This window comes from the organism of the source record quoted next, unplaced genomic scaffold (genome assembly GCF_019419815.1).
Source record: "Pyrus x bretschneideri cultivar Hongxiangsu unplaced genomic scaffold, Pyrus_bretschneideri_v1 Contig3, whole genome shotgun sequence".
NCBI lineage: Eukaryota > Viridiplantae > Streptophyta > Magnoliopsida > Rosales > Rosaceae > Pyrus > Pyrus x bretschneideri.
In genome coordinates this window covers 1,453,106-1,480,722 of record NW_025999612.1, presented here as the reverse complement: position 1 = coordinate 1,480,722, position 27,617 = coordinate 1,453,106, and the positions used below count along the sequence as shown (strand labels likewise).

Here is a 27,617-nt window from a genome sequence, read left to right as displayed (position 1 = left end):
CTTACTTCCCATATTTCGTATATGTTGTAAGTTTTAACCCCGTTGAGCCTTGTTTAGCCTTTATTCTTTGTTTACCCACATTTTCCTCACCTAGCCTAGTTTAGGACAATCTCCACCCTTGTTCTTAAAAGATAGTGAGCATGACTTAATTGAATTCCTTTTGAGTTACATTATGAAAGAAAATAAGTGTGGGGGAGAGAATGTTTAAGTGTTTATGTATGTTTTGAGATTCAAAAGAAAAGAAAAAAAAAAGAAGAAAGAAAGAAAAAAAAAAAAAAAAAAAAAAGAGTTTGAAAAAAATGAAAGAATGAGTGATTGAAGAAAGGGTCCAAAACACCAATTCTGGCCGTAAATTGTCTAAATTCTCCCTTTCTGTTCAAAAGTTGAGTTTTCATTCAAAAGTGAATTCTTAGTTGATTGAAGTGCTTTGCTCACTATTTCTTTAAGAACCTTTGTTTTCCATATCCCTTCTTTGTTATCCATACGCCCCGAACCCCATTACAACACGTGACTTCAATCTTGAGTGTTATGTGCTTCAATTTGTGGAGTTTGAACTTGGTATGAGCATATGGTGTCACTGGTTCTTGCGTCTAAGTAGTAGCATTCCATTCATGAGATCATATCTAAACATGCTTATTAACTCTTGAAATTGCTCTCTTTGTGATATATATATGTGAGTGTTCGTTTTCATTAATCTTCTCACAAATGACTAGATTAGGGTGTGTAGTTAGAAAATCTGAGTGAAAATCGAGTGCATATCTTGTAAGGAATTGAGCAAATTCTCTAAGGCATGTTACTACATTCAAAACATGGTTTTAAATGCTTAATTGTGAAATAGTATGTGGTGACTATGATTAAGAATGTACTTAAGTGTGAAGATGACAAAAATCTGTGAGAATGATGATTTTTAACATGTCATGTGCATTGGAAATCCCTAAGACGATTGTTGGAAGGTTTAGGTTGTGTTTTACTTGTTTTGTTTCGTTTCGTTTTGTTTTGTTTTTCTTTCTGTTTTGCTCGAGGACTAGCAAAAGATAAGTGTGGGGGTATTTGATAGGAGCATATTCATGCGACTTAAATGGCTTGTTCTCGTGCATTTACGTTATGTTTCTTTAGTTATTTTAGTCCTTTATGCTTCTTTTGTGTGTTTTCAGGTTCTAAAGGCAAAGTATGCAAAATGGTGCATTTTGGTGCATTTTGGAGTAGTTTGGGGCGTTAAATGGATTGCATATACTTGAAGGCAAGTAGATGGACGAAATTGAAGACCAAAGGAGGCCCTTTGTACCAGAAATTCACACCAACACATCCCATTTCAGATTGCATTCCAATCATTCCAGCCAAGCCACATGCACTCCCTTTAATTTATTCAACCTAGCTGTCAAAGCACATGCACATTCACCCTAATCATTCACATACACAATTTGCCATCATTCACACATTCATTCCACATGCATTCCCTTCACAAATCAGCCACATGCACTTTGCCTTTCATCATTGCACCATAAATCAGCCACATGCACCCATAATCATTCAACCAACTTTGCACATGCATTCATCATCATAACCTAGCTGTCATTACCCTTTAATCACATGCATAAATCAGCCACATGCATCTCCCATCACCATTTCAGATTTCCACCAAGTTCCTAGCTGTCATATTCCCTCCTTTTCACCTATAAATAAGCATCCATTGCAGCCACAATTGATTCATTCCCATTCATACACAATACACAACCATTCACGCCAGAAATTCATCCCCTCTCTATAACACATCCATACTTCACCATTCCTCATATTTTCTGCCCAAAAAGAAGCCTTGAGGTCCCCTACATCCATCCCTATCCTAAACACATCATTCTACACCATCCATAACTCCCCATCCCTCCAAACCTATCCTTAGACCTTGTGCTACAACGAAGAGGAAGAGAAGAGGGCCTAAACGTTCATACAATTCAAGTTTGAGTTGTTGGAATGTTTAGGCGTTTCTTTGATTTCAATGTTTAATTTCAATTCTCTTTGTTTTGTACGTATGAGGAACTAAACCCCCCTTGGCTAGGGGGGGATTCGAAATATATGTTTATGCTTGCATTTTGATTTGATTACTTCTAATTGCGTTTCATAAGTTGTGAATTCAATTTGTTTAACTATTTGATTGATAACCTATTTATGTATGCTTATTGAGAGTTCACGTTTAATTTTCATGCATGAATTTGACGCTAGAATATAAGTGAGTTTCACGTAATAGTTATGAACTTATATTCACAAGTAGTGGAGGTTGCTTATAAACAATCGCGTTAAACATATTCTTGGCATAAGTTTCATGCAATCATAGTAACGAATGCCTCGTCAACACTTATAGTTTTCATGTTGCTTAATGATTCTTGCTTGTATCTCTATTATGCAATTCATGTAGGGAACTTGTGAGGAATGCTTTGGGTTGTCGTATGCAATCATCCAATTCATTAACTTAAGGAAAACTTGACGGTTAATTTAAGCGGACCTAATTAACCCGGGGCGTTGAGAATTCATGGTTTATTGAAATGCAATTGGAAATCTTTTTATTATGCAAGTGTAACATGTGTGGAGATGAACCCCTTAGCTAGCAATCCATCACATTCATACTTACAATCTGTTTTAATTAGAATCTGTGCAATTAGTTTAATTTCGTCCAAAACTCAATCCCCCCTTGCTTTAGTGTCCAACTTAGTTAGAAAGTGTCTTAGTTTGTGTTTCTAAGTGTTTTGATTCATTTTATTACCCAATTTCATCCAAAGTAGTCAAAGTGCTCAAAACTGCCCAGAAAGTGTTTTTAAGGCAGTTTTGAGTGTTTTGGGTGCTGTTTGAGTCTTTTGGTTTGTTTTAGTGTTTTAAGTGTTTAGTTTTGCATTCTTTGAGTCTAGTTTAGTGTTAAAGTGTCTTAGTTTGTGTTTATAAGTGTTTTGATTCAATTTATTACACACATTCGTCCAAAGTCACCAAAGTGCTCAAAACTGCCCAGATTGTGTTTTTAAGGCAGTTTTGAGTGTTTTGGGGCTGTTTTGAGTCCTTTGGTTTGTTTTAGTGTTTTAAATGTTTAGTTTTGCATTCTTTGAGTCTAGTTTAGTGTTTTAAACTTTATTTTACGTTTTTGAGTCAGTTTCCAAGTGATTTTGCAATCCCTCCTAATCCCCGGTCCAGAACGATCCCTACTTACGTACTTACTACAATTGACAAAAAGAGGGTTTAATTTGTGTGCGTATAATTCTCGCATCACACGTTGATAAACGTGCTTATTCTTATTGGTGGCACATCATCTAGTTTGCAAAGTTAGTTTCTAAATTTGATCTCTCTAACATTATTCTTATAAAATTAAATTGTGACATGTGTTTTGTTCCTATTGGGCCACTCCATATGTTCAGTATCTTGGGTACGAGAGATTTTTCAATGTGACCGGTACATGGGATGGTACATCATGTGTTATTATACAAATGGTGATATATATATGTGCTAAAAAGTTAATAACTTAAAAAATAAAAAATTCCCACTACTTCTATAAAACACATGGTGTATCACTTGTGTTTATGTCACAATGATAAAAATCTCCTTTTGTACTCAATACCTAAGTATTTTCCTTGTTTTAATATAAATTGATTTTATAATATTTAATTATTTTTATTTGTCACATTTGTAAAATATGTGGGTCTTATATTTGTTATGTCATCATTTAATAATCAACTTAACAAATTATGAAACACACATTGAAGCTAAATGGTAGCTCCATGTATGACATTATAAAGATTCAAAAAGGATAATATATAAGGTGATGATTGTACTCAAACTTGAGGATGCAAATAGTAATTTATCTTTTTGTTTTTGTTAACAAATTATATCTCTCTTTTTATTGTATAAGAATTATTTCCCTCCCCTGCTCTGATGCCTAATCCGACTACTAAAACTATGGGAATTAACCCCACTGGATAATTAACTCCCATCCACTCATCCACCGGTGAATAATTGGATTGGGGCCAAGTAATATAGGACAAAAGGGCACATAGCACGTACGGAATCAATTAATATATTATTTTTCTCTTATACAAACAATATATTAACATTAAAAATAAAAATAAATTATTTTCAAACTCGCTATTTTAAATATTTAAATTGAAAATCTCATTTAAATAGAAAGGAAGAGAGAAACAGGTTGACACACCCCGACCGAGATCAGGGCGTGCTGGCCATCACGCGGAGGTGACGTAACCATGTGCACAGTGCGGAAGCTAATAAAACAATAGTAAAAGAAGTACGAATAAATAAAAACTAGCATACAAAAGGTAATAGAAATAAGTGCTAGCGTAAGTGAGACACAAGTTCAGAGCATAACGCCTAAGCAGTCCAAACGAAAATGACGCGACAACAATACACCCGAAGGTGGCCCTACACTGGTGTTCGTCTGTCAGAAATGCCGGGAAAGCCCTCTGGGAAACCACCAAACCTGCTAGACCGCTAGAACCTGGAGGGGCGCAAAACAAAAGCGTGAGTGGGCAAAAACAAAGCTTTACGAAAACCATTTAACAAATAAGTTCTAACCCCTCGCCGTAAAACCTGTATACTTCCCAGAAGATAAACATATGTACACATAAATATATATATACCAATCATGCTCAAGAATATGCCATGTCGAAACCTCAGAATGAAATGCAAGTGCTCAGGTATAAATCACATCAATAACATATAGTCTGGCAGTCGGAGTCACCTAACGTGACCTGTACGGCTGTATCTAGAGCTCAAATCTCAATCTCAATAACTAAACCTGCCCACGAGTCAGAACCACCTAAAGTGGTCTGTACGACAGGCCTGGGTGTAATACATATAAACGCTCTAGTGCTACGATCACGTGAAGGCTGTGCGAATAATCGCGGGTCACCTACGAGTCGAAACCACCTAGAGTGGTCTGTACGATAGGACTGTGCACCTAACTTGGATCCAAGCTGAGCGTGTGGTGCGGGAGGTGAACAACACGTGAAGGATTGTGCCCTACTCTGGGCGGGAGCACTAACACCGGGGGTGCAGGTTATGAGCTCTCTAAGCATCTCGAATCGCTACTAAATGTAAACATGAATAACACTTACCTGGCACTTACCTGTGCATCCGCAACACCTAATATGCATATGTGTGTGTGTGTGTGTGTGTGTATATATATATATACAACTAATAATGCAACTAACGATGCATAAATAACGATAATCTAATGCATGGCATATGGCAAATGACAATTCAAATCAATTTCTGGGAAAATATAAGTATATAGGTATATACGGAAAACCAAAAGCCCACTCACTGGTAAGTGGAAGGGTCGTAACCCCCCTGCCATAGTGACCACGCTCGTCCTCGGGATACGTCTCACCTATATGTGAAATAACTATAAAAACGTTAATTTTAAAACACATAACCAAACTTTAGAAATAACTTCTCAAACAATGCTCAAATGGGGTGTATGAATACACCAACGTGATCTACTCAACCTCAGGAACATCCCCATATTTTTAAAATAATTTTTCACCGTCGCACGCGCCTCCACACACCGGGCACGCGCAGGCACATGCCTGGCACGCTAACGGCGTCAACTGACGTCGTAGGGAATATTCCGTCAAATTTAACAGATTCTGTCAACGGTGTCAGGAATATTCCGTCAGACTTGACGGAATATTCCGTCGTCTTCTCCGGCGCCGTCGCCAGCGTCGGAAAATCGGGAAAAATTCAAACTTCAATATCCTCTTCGTTTTTCATCCAAATTTCACAAAATTGGTACCAAAATGAAGCTTAGAACTAGAGGAACACAATCATACTACTTTCAAGGGTTAAAAACCATGAAATCTCACCTGAAAATTCAACCCAACTCCGGCCAACTTCGAAACTAGTGTTCCCGATGTCCAAATCCTTCAAACGAACCACCCCGAGCCTCCTAGGGACCTCACCAAGCTACCTACAAGCTTGAAATTCCCTAAAACATGAGAAATCACGTGTGCATGAACAGTACTCGAAATCGGACATCGTGGATTCGATGTGAAAACGATGGTGTTCTTACCTGAAAATGGTATAGTTAGACTCCTACAAGCCTCACGAACTCGAATATGGCCTTGGATTCTACGATCTGTGAAGGTTTGATAGGTTTATGGGTGTGTCCGTACGTGTTAAAGGAAATGGAAGGGGAATGGGGCTCGGGACAGGTGCAGGAAACAGGAGGAAAAGGCTGTGGTGTGTGGGAAGGTATGTGTGGCTCCAAACATGCCAACCAAAACTCAAAAACAACCAATAAACGTAAAGGAATCGAACTAGGGTCTGTCACACAGGTCATCACTATTTTAAGGAAAATAATTGTATTTAGAAGAAAATAACTATTTTCAAATTGTTATTTGCATAAATGCTTGAACAAATAGGAGAAACTACTTTATGAGTGGGGATAACAATGGGTAATGCCATTGCCCGAAAACTTTTTCAAACAGTTCTTAGCACCGGTTAGACCTTTTCCAAGAGAGTTTACAAAACTAAATTTGAACCACTATTTAGGATTTTTTGTGCTCAAAGAGACTTGTCAAATGCATCTTCAAATTTAAAAAATGTCATATACTCTCTAGATTTAGAGACCCTCTATCTCAATCTTCAAACATTATTTTTAGGGAATTGTTATTGGCACTCCAAGAATCTCATTCTACACTCCAAACTTTCTATATTTGGAAAGAAAAATACACTTGTGAGGAGTGCAGAATAAGATTTTTGGAGTACCAATAACACTTCCCTATTTTTATTATAGTAATGTGGCTTTGTCAACTTTTTCTCAAAAGTAAGATACTAAAAATGTGACGACCCGTCCCTAATTTTATGTTTTTACAAATTTTAAAAGCATGATTTTACAAAAATGGTCTTAGAGACGAGGGTATTACTTTTCATGGACCAGCGTATAGCTCAACGTACGAAATATTTCTATAGTGTATTCCTGAAGTTCTCAATAAAATTTTTGTGTGTATATATATATATATATATATATATATATATATATCATTTAATATCTTTGCATGAAAAGATTTATTATTATTATTATTATTTTGTGGATGATGAGATTATAGAAAAGAAAAAGAAAAAAAAAAAAAAAAAAAAAAGAACCGGCAGGGGAAGAGGAAGGGCAGAACTGCCCAACCAGCAAGAAAGAGAGAGGTTAGCTGAATCAGGAGAGAAGAGAGGAAGCACTAGCCGATCAGAAAGCAAGAAAGGAGGGAAATGAGAAGGGGGAGAAACTGGGGAAAGGAGGAAACGGGTTCCCCAACTGATAGAAGCATATATATGCGACTTAGTTAGCTTGTTTTCTTGCATTTATGTTGTTAGTTCCTAGGTATTTTAGTATTTTAAGCTATTTTCGTGGGTTTGTAGGTTCAAACGGCTAAAGTAGCAAGAAAGTGCAATTTGGAGCATTTTGATGCAGTTTTAGGCTTGGAATGGATAGCACATGCATAGAGCAAGGTGGATGGACGAAATTGAAGACCAAAAGAGGCTGGGAATGTGCCAAATAGATGAAGAAAATAAATTCAAGAAGAGGAAAACAAGAAGTCTCAACAACAAAGAAGGAATGTTATCCAAACTTTCCTTAAACTTTCCTAATCCTTTCCCCCTTAAGTTCCAGCTGCAAAAAGGCTTGCAAATCACATTAGGACACTTAAATATATGTTCTAGAAGGCCTAATCCTTTTCCTAGAGGGATGCCGCACCCTTTTCCTTCCTTTCCCTTCCTTGTCGTGCAAGGCTCTCCCTTTCCCTTACCCAATTCCTTGCCGCATATCCCTTTCCCTTTTATTCTTGGATTCTGACTTTAATTACCCTTTTTGGATTTGGGGTCCAATTCTTTCCCAAAACATTTAATTAATGCCTTACCCTTTTCTCTCTTGAATTACATGTTTCTACCGCAAGAAAAAAAGACAATCCCTAACGACCATATATTGAACCCTCCAATTCCATCACACAACCGCACCACCCTTCTATAACACACCATAACCTAAATTCATACACAACCACCTTGTGCAGCAGCCATTCAAGGAAGAAGGAGAGGAAAACCCCTTGGAGCCGTGCCTGCCATTCAAAGTATGGATTGTTGGAACGTTCTTAGGTGTAATCTATCTTAGTTCTCAATGTGTATTTTAAGTTTTCTTTGTTTTGCAGTGAACATGAGAGGCTATACTCGTTTTAGCTAAAGGAGACTTTGAAACCATGATTATATATGCAATATGAGTTGCTTAATTCCAATTATAATTTTGTGAAGCGTGAATGCAATTTACTTAACTGTTTGATTCAGAACTTATTGTTGTATGTTGATTAAGGAGGCCTACTTAGTTTGCATGCATGAATTTGATGCTAGAATATAAGGGAGTTTTATATAATTGTTATGAACTTATATTCACAAGTAGTGGAGGTCGTTGGTCACGATCGTGTTAAGTTAAATTCCTGGCATGAGTATCATGATGTCATAGTTACAAATGCCTTGTCAATGCTTATGATTTTCACAAAGCTTAATGATCTTTGCTTGTGTCTCTATTATGCGGTTCATGTAGGGAACTTGGGAAGAATAATTTGGCTGCCGATGCGTTGTTCATCCAATTCAATGACTTAAGGAAAATCTAAGGGTTAATTAGTGAGTACACGGTTAATCTGGGGCATTGTCATACAAGGTTCAATGAAAGAGTAACTGGAAATCAATTCATGTTCATATATGTCATGTGTGGAGAATGACCCTCTAGCTAGCTTATCACCCATCAATTCACCCCAATTTGCATTCCTTTACTTAGTTTCTGCAATTTGCTTGTTTTTATTTTAAATTCGTCAAAAACTCAATCTCCTTTACTTTGTGGTGTCAAATTAGTTAGAATCTGTCCAAGTTTGTGTTTTTGAGTGTTTTGAGTCATAAACAATTCAATTTTCGTCCAAAGTAAGTCCTAGTGTCTGTTTTCAATCTTTTTGATTGTTTTGTGCAGTTTTGAGTTTGTTTAGCTTGTTTTGATTCATATAAGTCTAGTTAAGAGTCTTAGAGTCTAGTTTTCTGTTTTTAAGTTCAGTTTTGTGTTTTTAAGTTAGTTTAGAGTAGATTAGCAATCCCTCCTAATCTCCGGCTTAGAACGATCCCTACTTACATATTTAATACAATTGTCAATAAGAGGGTTTAATTTGAGTGCTATTATACAACACATCACCAACCTGCGTGACTCGTGCACCCATCTCTCCATATTTTTCGGTGGTTTCCACAGGATTTCCCACGAATTGGATCAAGGTACCACTCCCTATCATTACCTAGTCATTTCCTCTTCCATTTCCACCCAAATTTGGAAGGGATTTGATTGTAAATTGGTGAAAAACACCTATGGGTGCGACGGGGAACCATGTTCTAAATCCATCAATTGTGAAACCATTTCCTTCAATTACCACCACTAGAACACTCCTCTAGAACCCAGGAACAAAGCCCAAGCAGTGGTGAAGACGTTGGAACACCGAGGATGTCGAATTGAAGAACACCCATTCTAGGGTTTCCGGCGGATTTGAATGAAATTGGAGCTCTTCACGGTCAAATTGGCCTTGGTCATAGGTATGAAAGTTACTCTACTAATTGAGATCTTCATTCTTGTAAATTTTGGTAATTTTTGGAAATAGTTGGATTTTTCCGGTGAGTTGGGCCCACCAACCGCCACCCACGGCAGCACGTGGCTAGGGGGCTGTCGACGTCACTCTTAGGCTAAATTAGATGCTTGAGCTCAGTTTTGGTAATTGTATGACATAGGTTGATGGTTGAAACCTAAATTCTTTACGATACGTTAATTGGTAAAAGTGTGAATCGACGATCCGATCGTAGGATCGTCACCCAACTTTAATATATTATAGAACATAATATTTGAGGACCATAGAAAGTTACGGATTGGGAATCCGACATACGGATCTTCCCAAAGTGGATTTGTAAGTTCATAAAATAAAATGTTGACCGTTACTTGGTTTTGGCAATTGGCAGAGATCCAACCGTTGGATCGTAATGAAACATTAGGACATTGTTCTAGGAACATAATGTAGAATGAAAAGCCGGGGTAGAAGCACAAACAAAGGGAGAGAGGAAAAGTAGAAAGGGGGGAAAAAGTCTAGCCCTAGTTCTTACGAAAACTTCTTTATCTAACTTTAATGATCTTTGGAAGTAACGGATCGGAAATCTGTGATGCGGATCTTCTCAATTGAATTACATAGGGATGTGTTTTATGTAAATTATGTATTTTATCGATAAGAACTCCAAGACATGATTTAATAATTGTTCTAGGCAACGTTGGTTCGTGATGTCTCGATATTCATGCTAGGGAGCCATAGCGCGGACCTCAGGTGAGTGGGTCTTTTCCTTTCTACTGATTTATATACATGATTGATAATTCCACAAACGTTTTTAAGTTGATTTATGCATATTACGTACCTATAATTACTGTGAATGTTTAGAAGTACATGCGTGAACTACGAATGACTTGATCCCTGTTTAAGGTACGTAGGCATCTAGCAAGACGTTAGATGCAACCATAGAAGAAGTGAGATTAAATAATTGAGACAATAGCCTTGTTTGGGGAATTGAACAATGCGAGGGACATTGGTGTAAAATGTGAGATTTAACCTTATGTGTTGGTGGTTAAATGTTGGTTATAAATCAATGTGTGAAGAATAAAGAAATTAAAGTAAGGAAATGTAAGTAATGATAGTTAATTAAACTAGTGTCTAGTTGGGCTTATCATCGATGATTATCCTCAAAAATAAATAGTTTGGGAGTAGGGCGTTACAACTTATGCATTTTATGCCATATTATATATATGTATATAATTGAAAATGCTATGACATGGTTGAGTATTAGATTGCATCATGGTATATCCATATGTATATAATTATTGTGAATGCTTTGAAGTGCAAAGGTGAACGCAGGACACCCAGGTAAGTTCAGGTGAGTTTATGGTATTAGTTGAATTGATGGAATTATGGCATGACTACATTTATGTGTTAGACAACTTCGACATTGTCGTACAGGTTGCAATAATAGGCAACTCCAACATTGTCATATAGGTTGCAATGTTAGGCAACTCCGACACTGTCGTACAAGTTGCCCATGAGTTGTACATGTTATATTGAGATGCATTAAGAGCTCATAAACCTATACCACGGTGTTAGTGCTCCCGCCCATAGCCAGGGCACAGTCCTTTACGTGATGTTCACCTCTCGCACTTTACGTTCACCTTGGACTCAAGGTAAGTGTCGTACAAACCACTATAGGTGGTTCCGACTCATAGGTGATTCGCGATTATTCACACAGTCTTCACGTGATTGTAGTACTTGAGCGTACTTATTTACACCCAGTCCTGTCGTACAGACCACTAGAGGTGGTTCCGACTCATGTGCAGGGATGTTTGATAAGCTATGGATTAAGTTGTACAAGTCACAAGAGGTGACTCCAACTTATGTGCTAGCATTGATTGATGAGATATAGATGAGTCGTACAAGTCACTATAGGTGACTCCGACTTAGGTGCTAGCATTGATTGATGAGATATAGATAAGTCATACAGGTCACTATAAGTGATTCCAACTTATGCGCTAGCATTGATTGATGAGATATTGATGAGTCGTATAGGTCACTATAGGTGACCCCGACTTATGTGCTAGCATTTATTGATGAGATATTGATAAGTCGTACAGGTCACTATAGGTGACTTTGACTTATTTGCTAGAACTGATTGATGAGATATGGATAAGTCGTATAGGTCACTATAGGTGACTCCGACTTATGTGCTAGCACCGATTGATGAGATATGGATAAGTCGTACAAGTCACTATAGGTGACTCCGACTTATGTGATAACACTAATTAATGAGATATGGATGAGTCGTACATGCCACTATAGGTGACTCTGACTTATGTGTTAGCATTGATTAAGGAGATATGAGTGCAGTCGTACAGGTAACCATGGGTGACTCCGACTTGCGGGCTAGTATGGGTTATTAAGGACTTGATTATTTATATTGCTAATGAGATGTTATGTAGTGGTATACTTCTGGATTTACTGTTAGTATACATTTGATTACATACTTATACGTAGTATGATTTTCTGAAACTATATAGGTTTGACAACAATGGTTTACTACCTTTGATAATTGAAATGACTCTGAAAATCTTTGTTTTGCCCACTCACACTTTCTATTTTGCACCCCTCCAGGTTCTAGTAGCAAAGTTCCATATCGGCGAGGATTTGTGGCACTCCCCAGTTCAGATGGCTCTTTGTGATGATATAATTATTATCTTACCTCACTGTAGTTTATATGCTCTATATCACGTGTGAACTGGGTCCATACCCGCTCATCGCGCACTTGTGTATATAGGTACTTTTAGGTTTAAATTTATTCACATTGTACACATTATCACACTTTATGGCTTCGTCACCTTCTAGGTGTCAGCCAGGACAGCTCGATTTGGAACCCTAGTAGACATTCTGGGTTGGGGTGTGTCAAAAAAGGTCACACAATGAAATGTAATAATAAATACTAAGATTTCTAGAGCGTTATTGGAGCAAAATTATAAATCAACAAATGTTAGTTTTCAGATTGTCATAGAGTCAACAAACTTGTATTTCAGCCACTTACTACAGTCTAAGAGTATTTCTTTTCACTTATAAGTGAGAGGTTTTAGGTTTGATTCTCGCTAAAGGCGAATTTGAACCACATTATTACTAGCCTATTATGAGGCTAAGTCCACTCATTCTCCATTAATGTAGATAATATCATTTGTTCAAAAAAAAAAAAAAAAAAAAACTTGTAGTTGAAGAGTCATTTTCAAAGAAATTGTTGGGGATGCTCTTGTGCTGAAGCTCAACAAATATCCAAATTTGTGAGTAAAAGTAATACATCATGTCCATGTATGTCAATATTGAGGCGATTATCATTGATTGGTGAACATTCAAGAGAGAGTGTTGTAAATATTATTTAGGAGTTTCTCCATTTTAATCCTTGATAAAGATTGAAATTCAATTAAAACTTTATGTTAGATTGTATATCTCCTTTGACTAAATTTCAATGTCAGCATAAATATTAAAATTCATATTTTCTTGTTTTTAAAAATTTAATGCGTTTTTTAGGTTCCTATAATGCCCCTATTAAATATTTGATTTTAATTTGCTCCGTACTTGTTGGCATTGATTATTGTTTAACTTTCTGAAACGATAAACACAATTCAAAAAAAATAATATTAGTGAAACGTTATAAAATTAACAAATGTCTAATTCAAATTATTCATCATCACCATTCAAAGCATAGAGGAAATAAAAATAGGCAAATCATATATTGTACATATTCCAATGCACTAAAACCATGTCCTAATGTGCTTAAATCATAGAACCTAGTCGAATGCACATAAATCATAGTACCAAGTCAAATGCACATAAATCATAGTACCAAGTCAAATGCACCTAAACCATGGTACCTATCACAATGCACCTAAATCACAGTATCTAGTCAAATGCACCTAAATATGTAATCATAATATCTATTTGAATGCACCTAAATCATAGTACCTACATGAATGCACCTAAATCATAGTACCTACATGAATGCACCTAAATCATAGTACCTATATGAACGCACCTAAATCATTTAGGTACTGTCAATTAGGTCCAATCCTTTCGGTACGATCGGGTAGGTACTATATAGTGTATGTCCGATTAATTTGGTACGGTCAATTAGGTTGTGATTTCACATTCTATTTTCTCTATTTGTATTTTTTTTTTTTCATTTATCTCTAGATTCACCGTCAATTTGGCATCTAAAAACCCCCTTTTCTTCTTTCTTACGAGTACAACGAGATTTTTGGTTTCTAAGTTTTCTGGCTTTTTTTGTTTGATCATGATTTTTGAATTTTCCAGGTTCCTTGATTGGAATAACACATAGAGGTTTATAAATAATGTTATTGTTATAACGAACATGTTAATTATGGATCTAGTTAATTAAGCATTCTTGAAAAATTAATTATATATTTGTTTTTCTAATTGGTTTTAAGAGAGTAATAAGGGTAAATAGGAAAACTAAAAATGCAATAAATTTATAAAAAACAATGATTAAATGTGACATGGAATACTATAATCTGACATGGAGGACTATTTTTAGTTTTTAATCTTACATACAGTATTATTGAAAAAGTAATCTTATTTAGGGATTGAAATGAAGTTTACTTTATTATTTATTATGTGGCTGTTTACTTATGAGTAATATAATATCTCAATAGTTGTACACATTTCTATGTAAATCCTATGCCTATAAATAGACACTCTAGTGAGAACGAAATCATGAACTTCTCCTCCATTTTCTCAATTGTTTTTTTTTTTTTTTTTTAATGAAATGGTAGATTTTGTTAGATTAGATGTTAGATTAGTCACCAACAGGGTTCAATCACATGTCGTCATGTAATGGCTCAACACCTTTCCACCATTGTGGTAAAGAGCCACCTGCCTCTATATTCTCCCTTATTCCATACTTTATTTCCGACTTTTTTTATTTTTTTATTTTTTTTATTTTGTGAAAAATTACTTTATTTCCAACGTTTTACTAGTTATTCAGTGATAATTTGGCAAGAAAATATAAATAAGTTGATGTGGACAATAAGTTACCGGACCTAATCAAATAATTGCTCACAAAGTTGAACTTATGTCAAGTTTTGTATAAAAAAATATTTCGTTGATTGTAAGTGTAGAAATTAAGGGCCGGGATGCGTTTAGTATTTAGAAGATTAGATAAATGATTATTAAGTATAATTGGCTAAAAAGAAGAGCAAACGCCCTCTAAGAAATGTATATTAACTGATTAAACTACATATTATGAACTATGAAGTAGTCAAATTTGGTTGTCTATGAATATGACTCCTCCAACCAAACTCTAATTTGTTATTGCATAAAAGTGCAGTAGGACAGTACCCAGCATAATTAATATGTCGACAACCAACAATAAACAAGATAAACGGTGGCGGTACATTAATTCTTTAATCTTTGGATTTTTATTTTTGTATTTACAATTAGAAATTTGGAGTATTGTACGGTGGAAAATCCCTTATATTAAAAGTAGGGACTATTTTGAACCCTGGACAGTTTTTTTAGCAAGCGATATAATAATTTATGATATATTTATCTAAATTACAGAGATTAAGAGTCAAACACAAAACCTCAAATGCAATAACGAAAACTTTTGATAAGCTACAAACTACTTGCTTTGAACACGTTAGTTCCTAACTAGCTGGAGAATGAGACCCATTCAGATTTAGTTACAACTTTGAAGGGGCCAATAATTAAATTTAAACATGTATATGATTTATATTAATAATACAAAATATCTTACCAACTTTCCTTAAACCACCAAATCAAAGCGACAAGGAAAGATAGTGGGGACAAGCTAAAGACCTCGAAGTTTGGTATCAATATCATCACTTACTGTGAACTCGACATGTGAAAATTTAGCACTTTATTTATTAGGATATTTAACCACTTAGCATCATATTTTTTGAATTCTCCATAAATGACTAATTGGTTCCTAGTGTGATAATATTTTGGTTTTCACTATTGAAAAAGAATTTGGATTCGTTTGGATGTGCGTTTAAAATAACTACTAGTGTTTTTAGAGAAAATGTTTTTTGGTTTCAAAAACATTTAAAATGTTTTCTGCAAGAAGCACCAGTTATGTGCTTATTTCAGGAAGCACTTTAAGTGCATTTTCATAATTTATTTGCGTTTTTACTAAGAATTGATTTCAAAAACGCTTTTAGTTATTTTAAACGCACATCCAAACAAGCACTCTATATTCGAATCTTGCCTGCCTCATTGGTAAAACATATTTAAACCAATCTTCCACAAAAGGGCAAAAAAGAAGTATTGGAAATTGACACGTTGAAAACTCGATCATAAAGATACACTAATTACTAATCAGCAAGTTTGCAAGTTTTTAACACAGCCAAGGCTGTGATTAGTTATATTTTTTATTTTTTAAGAAATAATATTATCTACATTAAGGGAGAGATGGTAGGCTTAACCTAACAATAATGTAATTCAAATTCTTCTTTGATATATGATTTGCTTTTTTAAGTAGTCTCTAATCGTCACTTAGTATTACGGTATAGTGATATTCCTTTTACTTGTAAGTGAGAGATCTCAGGTTCGATCTCACCAAAGACGAATTTGAACCACATTATTGCTAGCTCATTGTAAGGCTAAGCTCACCTCCTTTCTCCTTAGTGTAAATAATATCGTTTGTAATAAAAAAAGAAAGTAGGTTATAATCCCTTGAGGAGCATTTTTGCTCACCATCATAAACTATGGTGTATGCTCACCATACTCCTAATCAATTGACATGTGTCATTTTACTTAATCTTGGTTTTTTTTTTTTTCAAAATTAAAAAACTAACATTTAATGTGAAAGTTAACTAGAGCTAGGTGAAATAACACGTGTTAATTGCTTAGGTGTACGATAAGTATACACCATAGTTATTATGGTGGGTAAAAATGCTCCCTTTCCCTTGCTTCCCCAACATGTAATTTTCCATAATTGATACACTTTCATATATTAAGAAGCCTACAATTGCCTTCATATCCCCGAAATTTAAAATCTTAGCCAAGGAAAATCTTGCTGTCATTTTCTACTCTAATCGTGTGACGATAAATAGTTTTGAAAAATAGAAAATACCGTGATACATATAAATATATTTAAAATAAGATGTTTCTTTATCTTATAAGCTATGACTGATATAAAAATGAATAATTTAAATGGAAAATAAAAAATCGAATAATTGTGAAAATAAAATTTAAGGGCTCAAATATTCTTAGTAGTGACTATTGAGCACATTAACACTCTTATTAAAACCCAAAGATAAAATTCAGTGCATATGGCACTTTATTGCAGTGACAGAAAGCAATCATGCTCATCGTGATTCATGGTGTAGTTCAATCTAGACCAATTCTTCCCCTACAACAATTGAGAGCATCTCCAAAGAAAATGTCAAAATGTTCAAATAAGCAATAATAGTAAAAAAAACGGTATCAATGTTTTCTAATTGAAAAACCAAATATGATGTGGCATGACATGAAATAACATTTCTCTCATAATTTGACATAAGCTTCAATTTTTTTTAATTAATTATTAAATGCTTTTTATTGATTTAAAGCCTTACCTTTTAATTTCTTTTTATTACGAATTTAATGTTTAAATATTTTTAATTTTATACATTTTAATTCATTTTCTTGCATTACCAATGTAAAGAAAATAAATATGAATTTTAATTTATGTTTAAAATTTGACATACAAGGTGGAATACAAAGTTTCAAGATATTAAAATGTTACATAAACTGTTAAATTTAAATTTTATATTTAAAATTTAACATATGGTTTGAAGATGATTTAATAACTTAACCCATTATATTTAAAATTTGACAGAAGGGCCGTAAATTTGACAAACTGGCGGTCAGAGATAGGAGGCGCCCTCCATCGCATCATATTTTGCACGAAACTCACCAACTCTGCATTTTGGCAACTCTGAGGAGAGAGAGAGAGAGAGAGGAGAGAGAGTCCTCTCCCTATAAATACACAGCGAAGCCTCCCAATTGTACAGCACCTCCAAACCTCTCCGCATCTTTCTCTCCCTGCAAATTTCTTGGATTCTGTGCGAGACTCCCATTCCTCTCTCTCTCTAAATTCAGCTCGACGAGCAGAGAGGAGCGCCAGGCATTTTCCGATCTCTCGGATACTTTCGCTGAGGGATTTCATTCGTCGAAGTGACTTAAACGCTCGTAGGAGAAAATGGCCAAGAATGTCGGAATTCTCGCCGTCGACATCTACTTCCCCCCTACCTGTATTCAGCAGGTGACGATCCCTCACTCTCTCTAATTCTTTTCGCTTTTTTTCAAATTTTAGTTTCCGTTTCACATTCACATCGATTCCTCGTTGTGCGTCTGATTTCATGATTCTTGTATTTTTATTTTCGTTGCTTGAGAAGTGAGGAAATGGAAACTAATAATCATTTTTTGCTTTTTGTTCGATTATTTTGTTAAATCAGACAAAAAAATAAAGAGCAGAAAAATGCTCAGTTAATTGAGTAGTTGATTTTTTTTTTTCTTGAATATTTCTATTGCATTAATATGTGAAGTATTGTACTTAGACGATTGACATGGAATTTGAGGTTTGTTATTTTGTTCAAAATTTTAATTTTATCTGAATGGAAACAGGATCGTAGATTAGCTGATTATACTAATTGAGTGAAAGATGTTGTTGATTGGATTTCCAGAAAAGTTTGAACATCGATTGGTTTCTTAATGCAATCACACGCACAGACGTGTAGCAGAAGGGTGTTCGAGGCATATGTTTCTCCTAGCTACAATTCCCTGCAGTGATATATCGATATGTGTTTCATGATGTCTTGTTCGTCAAACTAGTTTGATTTCCGTCAACTATTTGAACTTTTCCTTCTTTACACAAAATAGGAAGCCTTGGAAGCTCATGATGGTGCCAGCAAGGGGAAGTACACTATCGGACTTGGACAAGATTGCATGGCGTTTTGTTCAGAGGTGGAAGATGTCATCTCAATGAGGTACTAGTTTTACATTTGATCCTCAATGCTTTTGTAGCTCAACGAATTGTATTAGTCCCCTCATTGCCATTGCGTTTAGTATTAAGTAGAAGGTTTTGAGAGTACAACAATACGAAAACTGTCCGACTTTTAACGGTGGAAATCTTTTGTCAACGATACAGTTGACAAAAGGAACCTTCTAATCCAGTTTGGACATAATAATCATAATTGTTGGGGAAAAGGCCAGATCACGTAAATGTCGTTTTATCTTGTATTACATTCCTTTTTAAGAAGAATCTTGTTGAGACCATATAACGGTTAATTTTTGACCTTGAATTTTCAGTTTGACAGTGGTGACCTCCCTTCTTGAGAAATATGGAATTGATCCAAAACAAATTGGTCGCCTCGAAGTAGGAAGCGAGACTGTGATTGACAAAAGCAAATCTATTAAGACCTTCCTGATGCCAATTTTTGAGGTATTGTTTTTTTTAGAAGCTGTATGCTCTGTCGTTACTCCTTTTAATAAGGTTTTTGTTTGGTATCCGATTTTATGCCCATCTTAAGCTAATGCCAACAAATATTATATATCAAATATGCAGAAACATGGAAATACTGACATTGAAGGTGTTGACTCAACTAATGCATGCTATGGGGGAACTGCAGCTTTATTCAACTGTGTCAATTGGGTGGAGAGTAGCTCTTGGGATGGACGCTATGGGCTTGTCGTGTGCACTGACAGTGCGGTATGACCGCTTACATTACCTTGGGTTAACATCGATAAATAATTAACACAAATTTCCGTTGACATTACTTTTATGTACTTTTATTCTATTTATCTTATCGGAATTTTCTATATCAGGTCTATGCAGAAGGACCTGCACGACCTACTGGTGGAGCAGCTGCTATTGCCATGCTGATTGGACCTGATGCTCCTATTTCTTTTGAGAGCAAAATTAGGGGAAGTCATATGGCTCATGTCTATGATTTTTACAAGCCCGACCTTGCTAGTGAATATCCGGTAATTCTTCCTACTTTTTAACAGTAGGAATCATTTGTTTCTGTTTTTATTTTCTCTGTTTCCAAATGACTTAGGACTATTAATATTTATACTTGAGTGATGCCTTACTGGGTTTCCTTATCCATTATTTAATCATCAATCTGAAATTTTTGTAGGTTGTTGATGGAAAGCTTTCTCAAACATGTTACCTGAAGGCTCTTGATTCTTGCTACAAGGAATTATGTAAAAAGTGAGTTCCTACGAAAATACTTACGTCATGCTACTTTGTTGTATTGTTTTTGCTATTATTTGTTTCTATATAAATGCCTAATTGTTTTCTTTCTTTCTTTCTATAGGTATGAGAAATTGGAAGGTAAACAATTTTCTATTGCTGATGCTGAGTATTTCGTATTTCATTCTCCATATAACAAGGTATGTATTTTTTTTTTTTCTGGTTTACAATTGAGATTTCGAATGTTTTCCTTCTCCTTTTAAAATAATTTGTTCTTTGATTTGTTGCAGCTCGTACAAAAAAGCTTTGCTCGTTTGGTGTTCAATGACTCCATAAGGAATGCCAGGTACCGGCCTTTCCTTGATCCTGTCTAAGAATCATAATGCTCCGGACATTATTCTTAATGTATGTTTACGTGGTGATTTATTTGATCTCTTTCCATACACAGCTCCATTGATGAGGCCGGGAAAGAAAAGCTGGCTCCATTTGCTGACCTTCCTGGTGATGATAGCTACAATAGCCGGGATCTTGAAAAGGTACAGTTAACACCCTTGAAAATCTTATTATACTTGCAACTTTCTCGATTCCTTTGATTGCAAGCATAGTTTTACTTATATCTGGTGATCTTTGTTCACTATTTATTTAACTACAGGCATCCCAGCAAGTCGCAAAGCCTCTATACGACGCTAAGGTGGTACCTACAACTTTGGTACCAAAGCAAGTTGGCAACATGTACACTGCATCTATTTATGCAGCATTTGTATCCCTCCTTCACAACAAGCACAGCTCATTGGTAAATGTTCTAAATTTGTTATCCAGAAGGCTCGACTTCACCTGAAACTTTTGGTCTAATAAATTTTGTTCGATAACAGGATGGCAAGCGGGTGATATTGTTCTCTTATGGAAGTGGCTCGGCTGCTACCATGTTCTCATTGCGTCTCAATGCTGGTCAACAGCCCTTTAGCTTGGAGAACATTGCAGCCGTTATGAATGTTGGAGAGAAGTTGAAAGCAAGACATGAGGTACTAGTTTTTTCCTTCTTTTTCTGTAGGCAGTCGTACCATTCAGATACGAACAAACTCTATTTTTCTTATGTAATGCTTGCATCTTTACATAATAATCTTGATTACAATGTGATTCCAATAAATCGTACTGCTCATTACTTTGTTTTTGAAATTGCCATGTTAAATTCCTTGGCAACACGTTTAATCGAGTGCTATTGAATAATTAGAACCATATTCTATCCAATGGGAAGTCTGTCGAATTATCACATGTTTACTAAAATTAGAAAAGCACCCTCGGTATGGAATTTGTTTATTGAACAACGTGCGTCCTCGATGCAGTTCCCTCCCGAGAAGTTTGTTGAAGTGATGAAGATCATGGAGCACAGGTATGGGGGCAAAGACTTTGCGACCAAGCAGGATATCAGCCTTCTACTTCCAGGCACATACTATCTTACTGAAGTCGACTCCAAGTATCGTAGATTCTATGCCAAGAAGGATGCCGCTGCCACCTCTGATGAAAATGGTGTGGTTGCCAACTGTCGCTGACGGACACAATTTAAGCCTTTCACGCGGTTAAGTTGAGATTTTATGTTCTTCGACGTCAGGTGTAACTCGTAAAACAGAAGATGCTGGCCTCCCAAAGTTTGTTAAAAGCAAATAGTTTGTTCTACAGCAAGTATTGTCAGGTTAAAAATTGTTTTTTCTTTATTTTTGTTTAATAAATTGTTGATGATAATTAATAGTCCACAATTGTACTGTAAAAGCTCTCTTGAAAAAAAGCACACGGAAAATTAATGTGAGGAATGCGATATACAACCGGTGTTTGGTGCTGGTGCTGAGGGGTATGCGGGAAAATTTGCCTTTCATGGCTGAAAACAATGTCAACTAGGTTCTAAAACAAAGTCACTCAAAACAGATGTAACATAAACAACATAATCAGATCCATCTTTTGCTTCACCCCATTTAACAAACGTATTTTTCTACAACGCAAATAAGAACGGAATTCCCCACGCTCTTCTCATTCGCTCAAATCATAATGATGTTAGTCTTACCAATTAATTTTCGATTTAATGACATTTCTTTTCATAATGTTAAAAGTTGTTCTTATCTCAAATTCTTATGTTTTGTTGGTAGAGAGTAGTTGCGTCATTTGTAACGTAATAGCATCTCCAAAGGAGATGTTTAACCTGACACGTAGACATATAACAGTAAAAAAATAGCAGCAAACTTTCTCCAACCGAGTCTTCAATTTCTTATGTGTCACTGAGTCAATTGTAGGCCAAATTTATTAAATGATTTTTTCATAAATTAATATAATATAATAATAAATGTTGTTCTGCTTTTTCAAGTATTTGATTGGTTGCCTCAATCCTTGGACCCCACAAAAAGATTAAAAAAAAATTAATTAAATTATTATTATTTGACATATCCGGTGAAGCAAAATATTGTGTAAAATATCAAATTGTCACATAAATTATCAAATTATTTTAATATTTAAAAATTGACATCGATGCTCTAATATATATATATATAAATATATATATATATATATATATTTATCTTTTTAGTCAATGACGATGAAGATTCAAGGACCTCTTTAAACATCAAAATAGAAATACCATTAACTTAAAAGCTAGTTAATCGTTGCGTGATTTGTTAACACAATTAGGGTGCGTTTGTTGCATCGGACTATTTTGGACTGGACTAACTTCCGGGACTAAGCTAGACTGTCTTGGCTTGGACTAAGCTAGATAAGAATAATGAAGTGTTTGGTGTACTATCGGACTAAATCACGGACTAAAATATTTTACTATTATTAATACACTTTTTTATCTTTAAAAAAATAAACAAATTACACCTATTTTTATTTGACTCTCTCTCCCCTGTCTCTTTTTTTCTTTGTTCATTTGCTCTGGTTCTTCACGCCCAGATTTGCTAAACTCAAACCAGAAAAAATAAAACCATATCTTCTCTTCTTTTCATTTACTTTCTCTTGAATTCAAACCCATATTTATCTTCTTTTAATTTACTTTTCTCCTCAAATCAAACCCAGAAAAATCCCCAATTTTTTTTTTTCAATTTGCAGAAGCTTCGTCGATCATCGGATCTGCAAATCGACGAACTTGAGCTCCATTTGGTCCAAAGGGTCGAGCTTTGGCTCCTCCCTGGAACTGAAAACAACCCATTTCTTGAGCCTTAGAGGGAAATTTTGGGTTGTGCAAGAAAGTGAAGGAAGAAGACGAGTGCGAGTGAGAAAGAAAGGCGTAGTGTTGGTGGTGAGGGAGAGAGAGAAACCGTCCATTTCTAGAGAGAGAAGGGAACAGCCAAGCTCATCAGACAAAGATATGGGTTCTGGGCTTTGGGTTCTCCGCGATTCGAAACGAGCAGACGAAGAACTGGCAATTCTGGGTTCTCCACGATTCGAAACGAGATGACTTGATTCTGGATTCTAGGTTCTCTGCAGTTCTGGGTTGGTGGGTGTAAGTGATGTTGGCGAAGCGAGCAGACGAGGTCTTAGCAATCCCATGGAATTTGGGGGGTCTCGCTAAGACCTCCTAGCGACGGATATAGTCCATGCGAGTCCGGCTTTATCCCATTAAACTTAGTCCGTGTAAGTAACAAACACAGGACTACACTAATGTGTAGTCCAATCCAGTCCAGTGAGGGTTAAGGAGCTCAAACAAACGCACCCTTAGGAGACATGGTTTTGCCAACATTGGTAAATAAGTTTACCATTAATGGTCGCCCTAATACACTGTGTTTGGCTTAAAAGGAAAATTTAGAAAGGTAAGATGGCCTTTGGGTTTCGCAAGGGTGATGGACCACACCACAGTAGTAATAGATAGGTCATGCCAAATTGCCAAACGCCAACCTGCCAACCATTCACCATCGCTTTGATAAAATAAAAGGTAATGTTAGAAAGACTCAATTTGTAAATTAAATTTTGAAAACTAAAGGACATAGAAGTTGATGATTGGTTAATTGTTTAAATGTTGATAAACGTGCTTATTTTTATTGGTGACACATCATTTAGTTTACAAATTTAGTTGAACAAATTTAGTTCAATTTGTAGAACTTCATGTTTATAATAAAAACTGTTAATATTATAAATCACCATATAAAGATCGTCTCTGGAAAAAATCAATTAAAACTAAGGTCGTTTAGTCATCAAACTGTTTAAAAATAAATGAACGGAATTGATAAAAGCATTACGAACCATCCATGTATTTGTTACAATAAATTGACTAAACAACCTTGTTTTTAATTTATTTTTTTCAGATATAATTTTTACAGTTTGATTCATAGTATGAACGGTTCTGATCATATATACAAAACTTTGTGATTAAAACACTAAGAATTTTGAGTAAGAATTCCGACTCATCTTTAAGTAGTCAAGTATAATTTAGTCTTCCTAACATTACCCCAAAATAAAACCACTCACCATCGGAAAAATCCATTCAAATGCTGAAAAAGCACTTTTCTAGACCTTTTCAATCAACTCCACCTCTTTGCCGATCCACTTCGTTTTGAGCCCTCACTATATCACTTTAGATTAAGGAGAACAACTTACATAGATTAATAATGTCTCGATTCTATTGTACATTGTCATATGAGGAAAAATTTACACACAACGATGCTTTATTGGACAAAGAATACCTCTCGTGATGAGAAATTTTTTAGTATATTGGCACACAGGCAAATACACTTAATGTCATGGTAAATGTGGTGGGATATTTTTTTTTTAGGTGTTCAACCCCACGTCCGCACAGGGCCACCACCAAAGTAGGTCAAAACACGTGGCGCCATCTCCACCCTACGATCTCCATCACCCTGTTTCCATGATGTTTTTGCGTGTGAAATTTGAGGATATAAAAATAGGGGGCAGTGGTGTGTTGGGGGGCCTCCAGTCTTTTAATTTCTTATCTTTCCGTTATATTACTATATTTACAGTTCCACCCCAAGCTTCCTTCTTCTTCCCGGATAATATAGAACAGGAGAACAAGAAACTGATCAAAACCCTAATCATTTTCCCGCAGTTTCTCGGCAACCAAACACTCCAATCTCCTTTCCCTCTCACAACCCAAGAACCCATTTAGGTAAACGAGCTTCTCTACCGTAAATTTACACGTATGTTCGGTTTCTTCTGTTTCAGTTTGCTAAAATGACGTCGTACTTGGAGGATCAGGACGACGACGGAGGCGCTTCTGATCTCAGCACCAGCACCGCAGACCTGGGAGACAACGACCATACCAACAGAGACGGTGTCGTTTCGACGCAACTCCACTACGACGAAACGACGGAGTTCCATTCGCTCAAGGAGGAGCCCATTGACTCCGACCCACCACAACCACCGCAGGCTTACCCCATCGGAATGGTCCCGGTGGCTATGCCCATGCCCATGTCCGTGCCCTCAGCCGTCTCCGCCCTGACCCGACGATCTTCCACCAAGGACCGCCATACCAAAGTCGAGGGCCGCGGGCGGAGGATCAGAATACCCGCCACGTGCGCTGCCAGGATCTTCCAGCTGACCCGGGAACTCGGGCACAAGTCCGACGGAGAAACAGTCCGGTGGCTGCTCGAACACGCCGAGCAAGCCATCATCGAGGCCACCGGCACAGGGACCGTTCCTGCCATCGCTGTCTCCGTCGGCGGGACCCTCAAGATACCCACCACCGCATCCACGTCGGTCGAGGACAACTCCTCACCACCCTCCTCAACCAAGAAGCGAAAACGCCCCTCCAATTCCGAGTTCGTGGACGTGAAAAACGACGCCGTGTCGCAGTCGTCGGGTCTTGCTCCGGTGAGTCCCTCCGTGCCACAAGGTCTTGTTCCGGTGTGGGCCGTGGGCGGTACCGGGTTGATGGTTCCGGCAAATGCGTTATGGATTGGCCCTGTGGGGTCGGGGGCCGGACCTTCAGGCCAACCGCAGATATGGGCCCTCTCTCCGACGATGACGCCGGTTTTCAACATGGCAGGAGCAGCCCGGCCCATATCGAGTTTCGTGGCGAACAGCGGAGGAGGAGGAGCAGGAGTAGTGGATGTTCGGGCTCCATCTCCGGCGCTGTCGAACTCAGCGGCGAATACGAGCACGGTGGGACCGAGGGCGGCGATGTGGTCGTCGACGACAATGGCGCCGAGCATGAGCTCCTCCAGTCACAACAGTAACGGCAGCGGAAGCGGCGCGACGACCAAGAGTCAGATGCTTAGGGATTTTTCTCTACAAATTTACGATAAAAAGGAGTTGCAGTTAATGGGTCGACCCGTTGGACCGGAAAATCATAACCAAACCCAGTGAAATCGAACCGGAACCGGAACCGGCCCATATCCGATTGAATGATTTAATGAGTTTGTTTTAGTTTGTTCAAAAGATTCAGCGCTGATGAAACAGCTGCCAAATTAAAAATAAAAGTTCAAGAAAATCCACAAATGTTTAACTTTTAATGATTATTTGTATTTTTATTTTGTGGTTTAATTTTGATATAATGATATTTATTTTTTGAAAAAAAAATAAAAATAAACAATGCATGTGAAAATAATTTTCATGCAAATTAATGGCGTTGCGGTGATGGGTATGAATACCTGGCATTCGTGTCGTATTTCTCGTGTTCGTGTCATACCCAATAGCTTAACAGGTCGTGTTGTGTAATACCCGTTCAAGTAAACGGGTAATATATCCCGACCCGAAATCAACCCATTAATATTATCAGGTAATATGACCCGACTCGTTACCCGTTCATGAAAGTTGTAACGCTTTTCATTACGAGTGATTACATCTTTCACACTTCTACAATAATTATTATTAATTTTGCACTCAAATAAAAAATATTGTTCATGAGATTTGGAGGGTTTTAAAAATCTAAACGACCATGTAACCATCGTCTCAACGTTAAGGATGCAATTATAAACGTTTATTATGCTTTCACATCTTTCAGACTTATACATTAATGATTTTGTTTATTTTGAACTCCCTTAAAAATACTATTCATGAGAGTTTGTATGGTTTTAAAAATTCAAACAATCATATACCCATCATCAAAGCATAAAGGACGTGACTATGAGCATTTGCATATTTTTTTCATATTTTTCTCACATGTAAATTAATTTTTATAATTATTTTAATGTGTTTGATATTTTTAAATTACTTGATAGTTTTATTTTTAATGTGTTTTATGATTTTTAATCTCAATCGTTGCTTATAATACACTATAAAAATAAATAAATAAAACTTAAATTTTAAAATTTATATAGAATAATAATTAATAAACAATATATACATATTCATTATATCTATTGTATTTTATAGTAAGCTTTTTTTAGTAGTTTAAAAAATTAAAATCATCAAAATAAAATTTTTCTTATCGGGTTGAAATAGGTTACCCATGTGTCATTTTCGTGTAAACTTATTAAAAACCCGTTATTAACGGGTTATTATCGTGTGACCCAATAATGATCCCATTAGTTATCGTCTTGACCCAAAACTTGTTATTTTCTTGTCATTTACGTGTTGTGTTAACGGATCGTGTAAGAAATTGTCAGGTCTAGGTATAAGTAGTAGAGACAAGAGATGGATGCGAAATTTTTTTAGAAGGAATTAACGAGCGACTTCGTTACAACAGTTCACACTTTCAAATATAGAAAAAACTTATTGAGACATTTAAACTTCTTTCTGATCACTATCATGTGATTCACCATCACCTTAAATTAAATTCAAAACATACCGAATTAAATACGAGTTGAAACTTGTCGCAATCGTTCGTACCCAACTCACGG

At 36.3% G+C, this 27,617-nt stretch overlaps 2 protein-coding genes across 2 annotated transcripts; both read left to right on the top strand.

Moving 5' to 3' along the window:
• Positions 1-17,766: 17,766 nt before the first annotated feature.
• LOC103952874 (hydroxymethylglutaryl-CoA synthase) lies at positions 17,767-21,646 on the top strand. Its single transcript, XM_009364563.3, has 12 exons — positions 17,767-17,910; positions 18,528-18,634; positions 18,957-19,089; positions 19,213-19,356; positions 19,473-19,631; positions 19,787-19,860; positions 19,967-20,042; positions 20,133-20,188; positions 20,291-20,378; positions 20,495-20,635; positions 20,715-20,864; positions 21,186-21,646. The coding sequence occupies exons 1-12, from the start codon at positions 17,848-17,850 to the stop codon at positions 21,390-21,392; spliced, it is 1,398 nt and encodes a 465-aa protein (XP_009362838.2). The 5' UTR covers positions 17,767-17,847; the 3' UTR covers positions 21,393-21,646.
• Positions 21,647-24,729: 3,083 nt separating this feature from the next.
• Positions 24,730-26,288, top strand: LOC103952873 (transcription factor TCP9-like). Its single transcript, XM_009364562.3, has one exon. It carries the CDS (start codon positions 25,009-25,011, stop codon positions 26,140-26,142), a length of 1,134 nt encoding a protein of 377 aa, XP_009362837.2. The 5' UTR covers positions 24,730-25,008; the 3' UTR covers positions 26,143-26,288.
• The last annotated feature ends 1,329 nt before the right edge of the window (positions 26,289-27,617 follow it).

Coding starts and splice junctions, on each gene's coding strand:
- LOC103952873 (XM_009364562.3), top strand. CDS start 25,009: ATGACGTCGTACTTGGAGGATCAGGACGACGACGGAGGCGCTTCTGAT.
- LOC103952874 (XM_009364563.3), top strand. CDS start 17,848: ATGGCCAAGAATGTCGGAATTCTCGCCGTCGACATCTACTTCCCCCCT. Junction 17,911..18,527: donor CCCCTACCTGTATTCAGCAG/GTGACGATCCCT, acceptor TACACAAAATAG/GAAGCCTTGGAAGCTCATGA. Junction 20,865..21,185: donor AGTTGAAAGCAAGACATGAG/GTACTAGTTTTT, acceptor TCCTCGATGCAG/TTCCCTCCCGAGAAGTTTGT.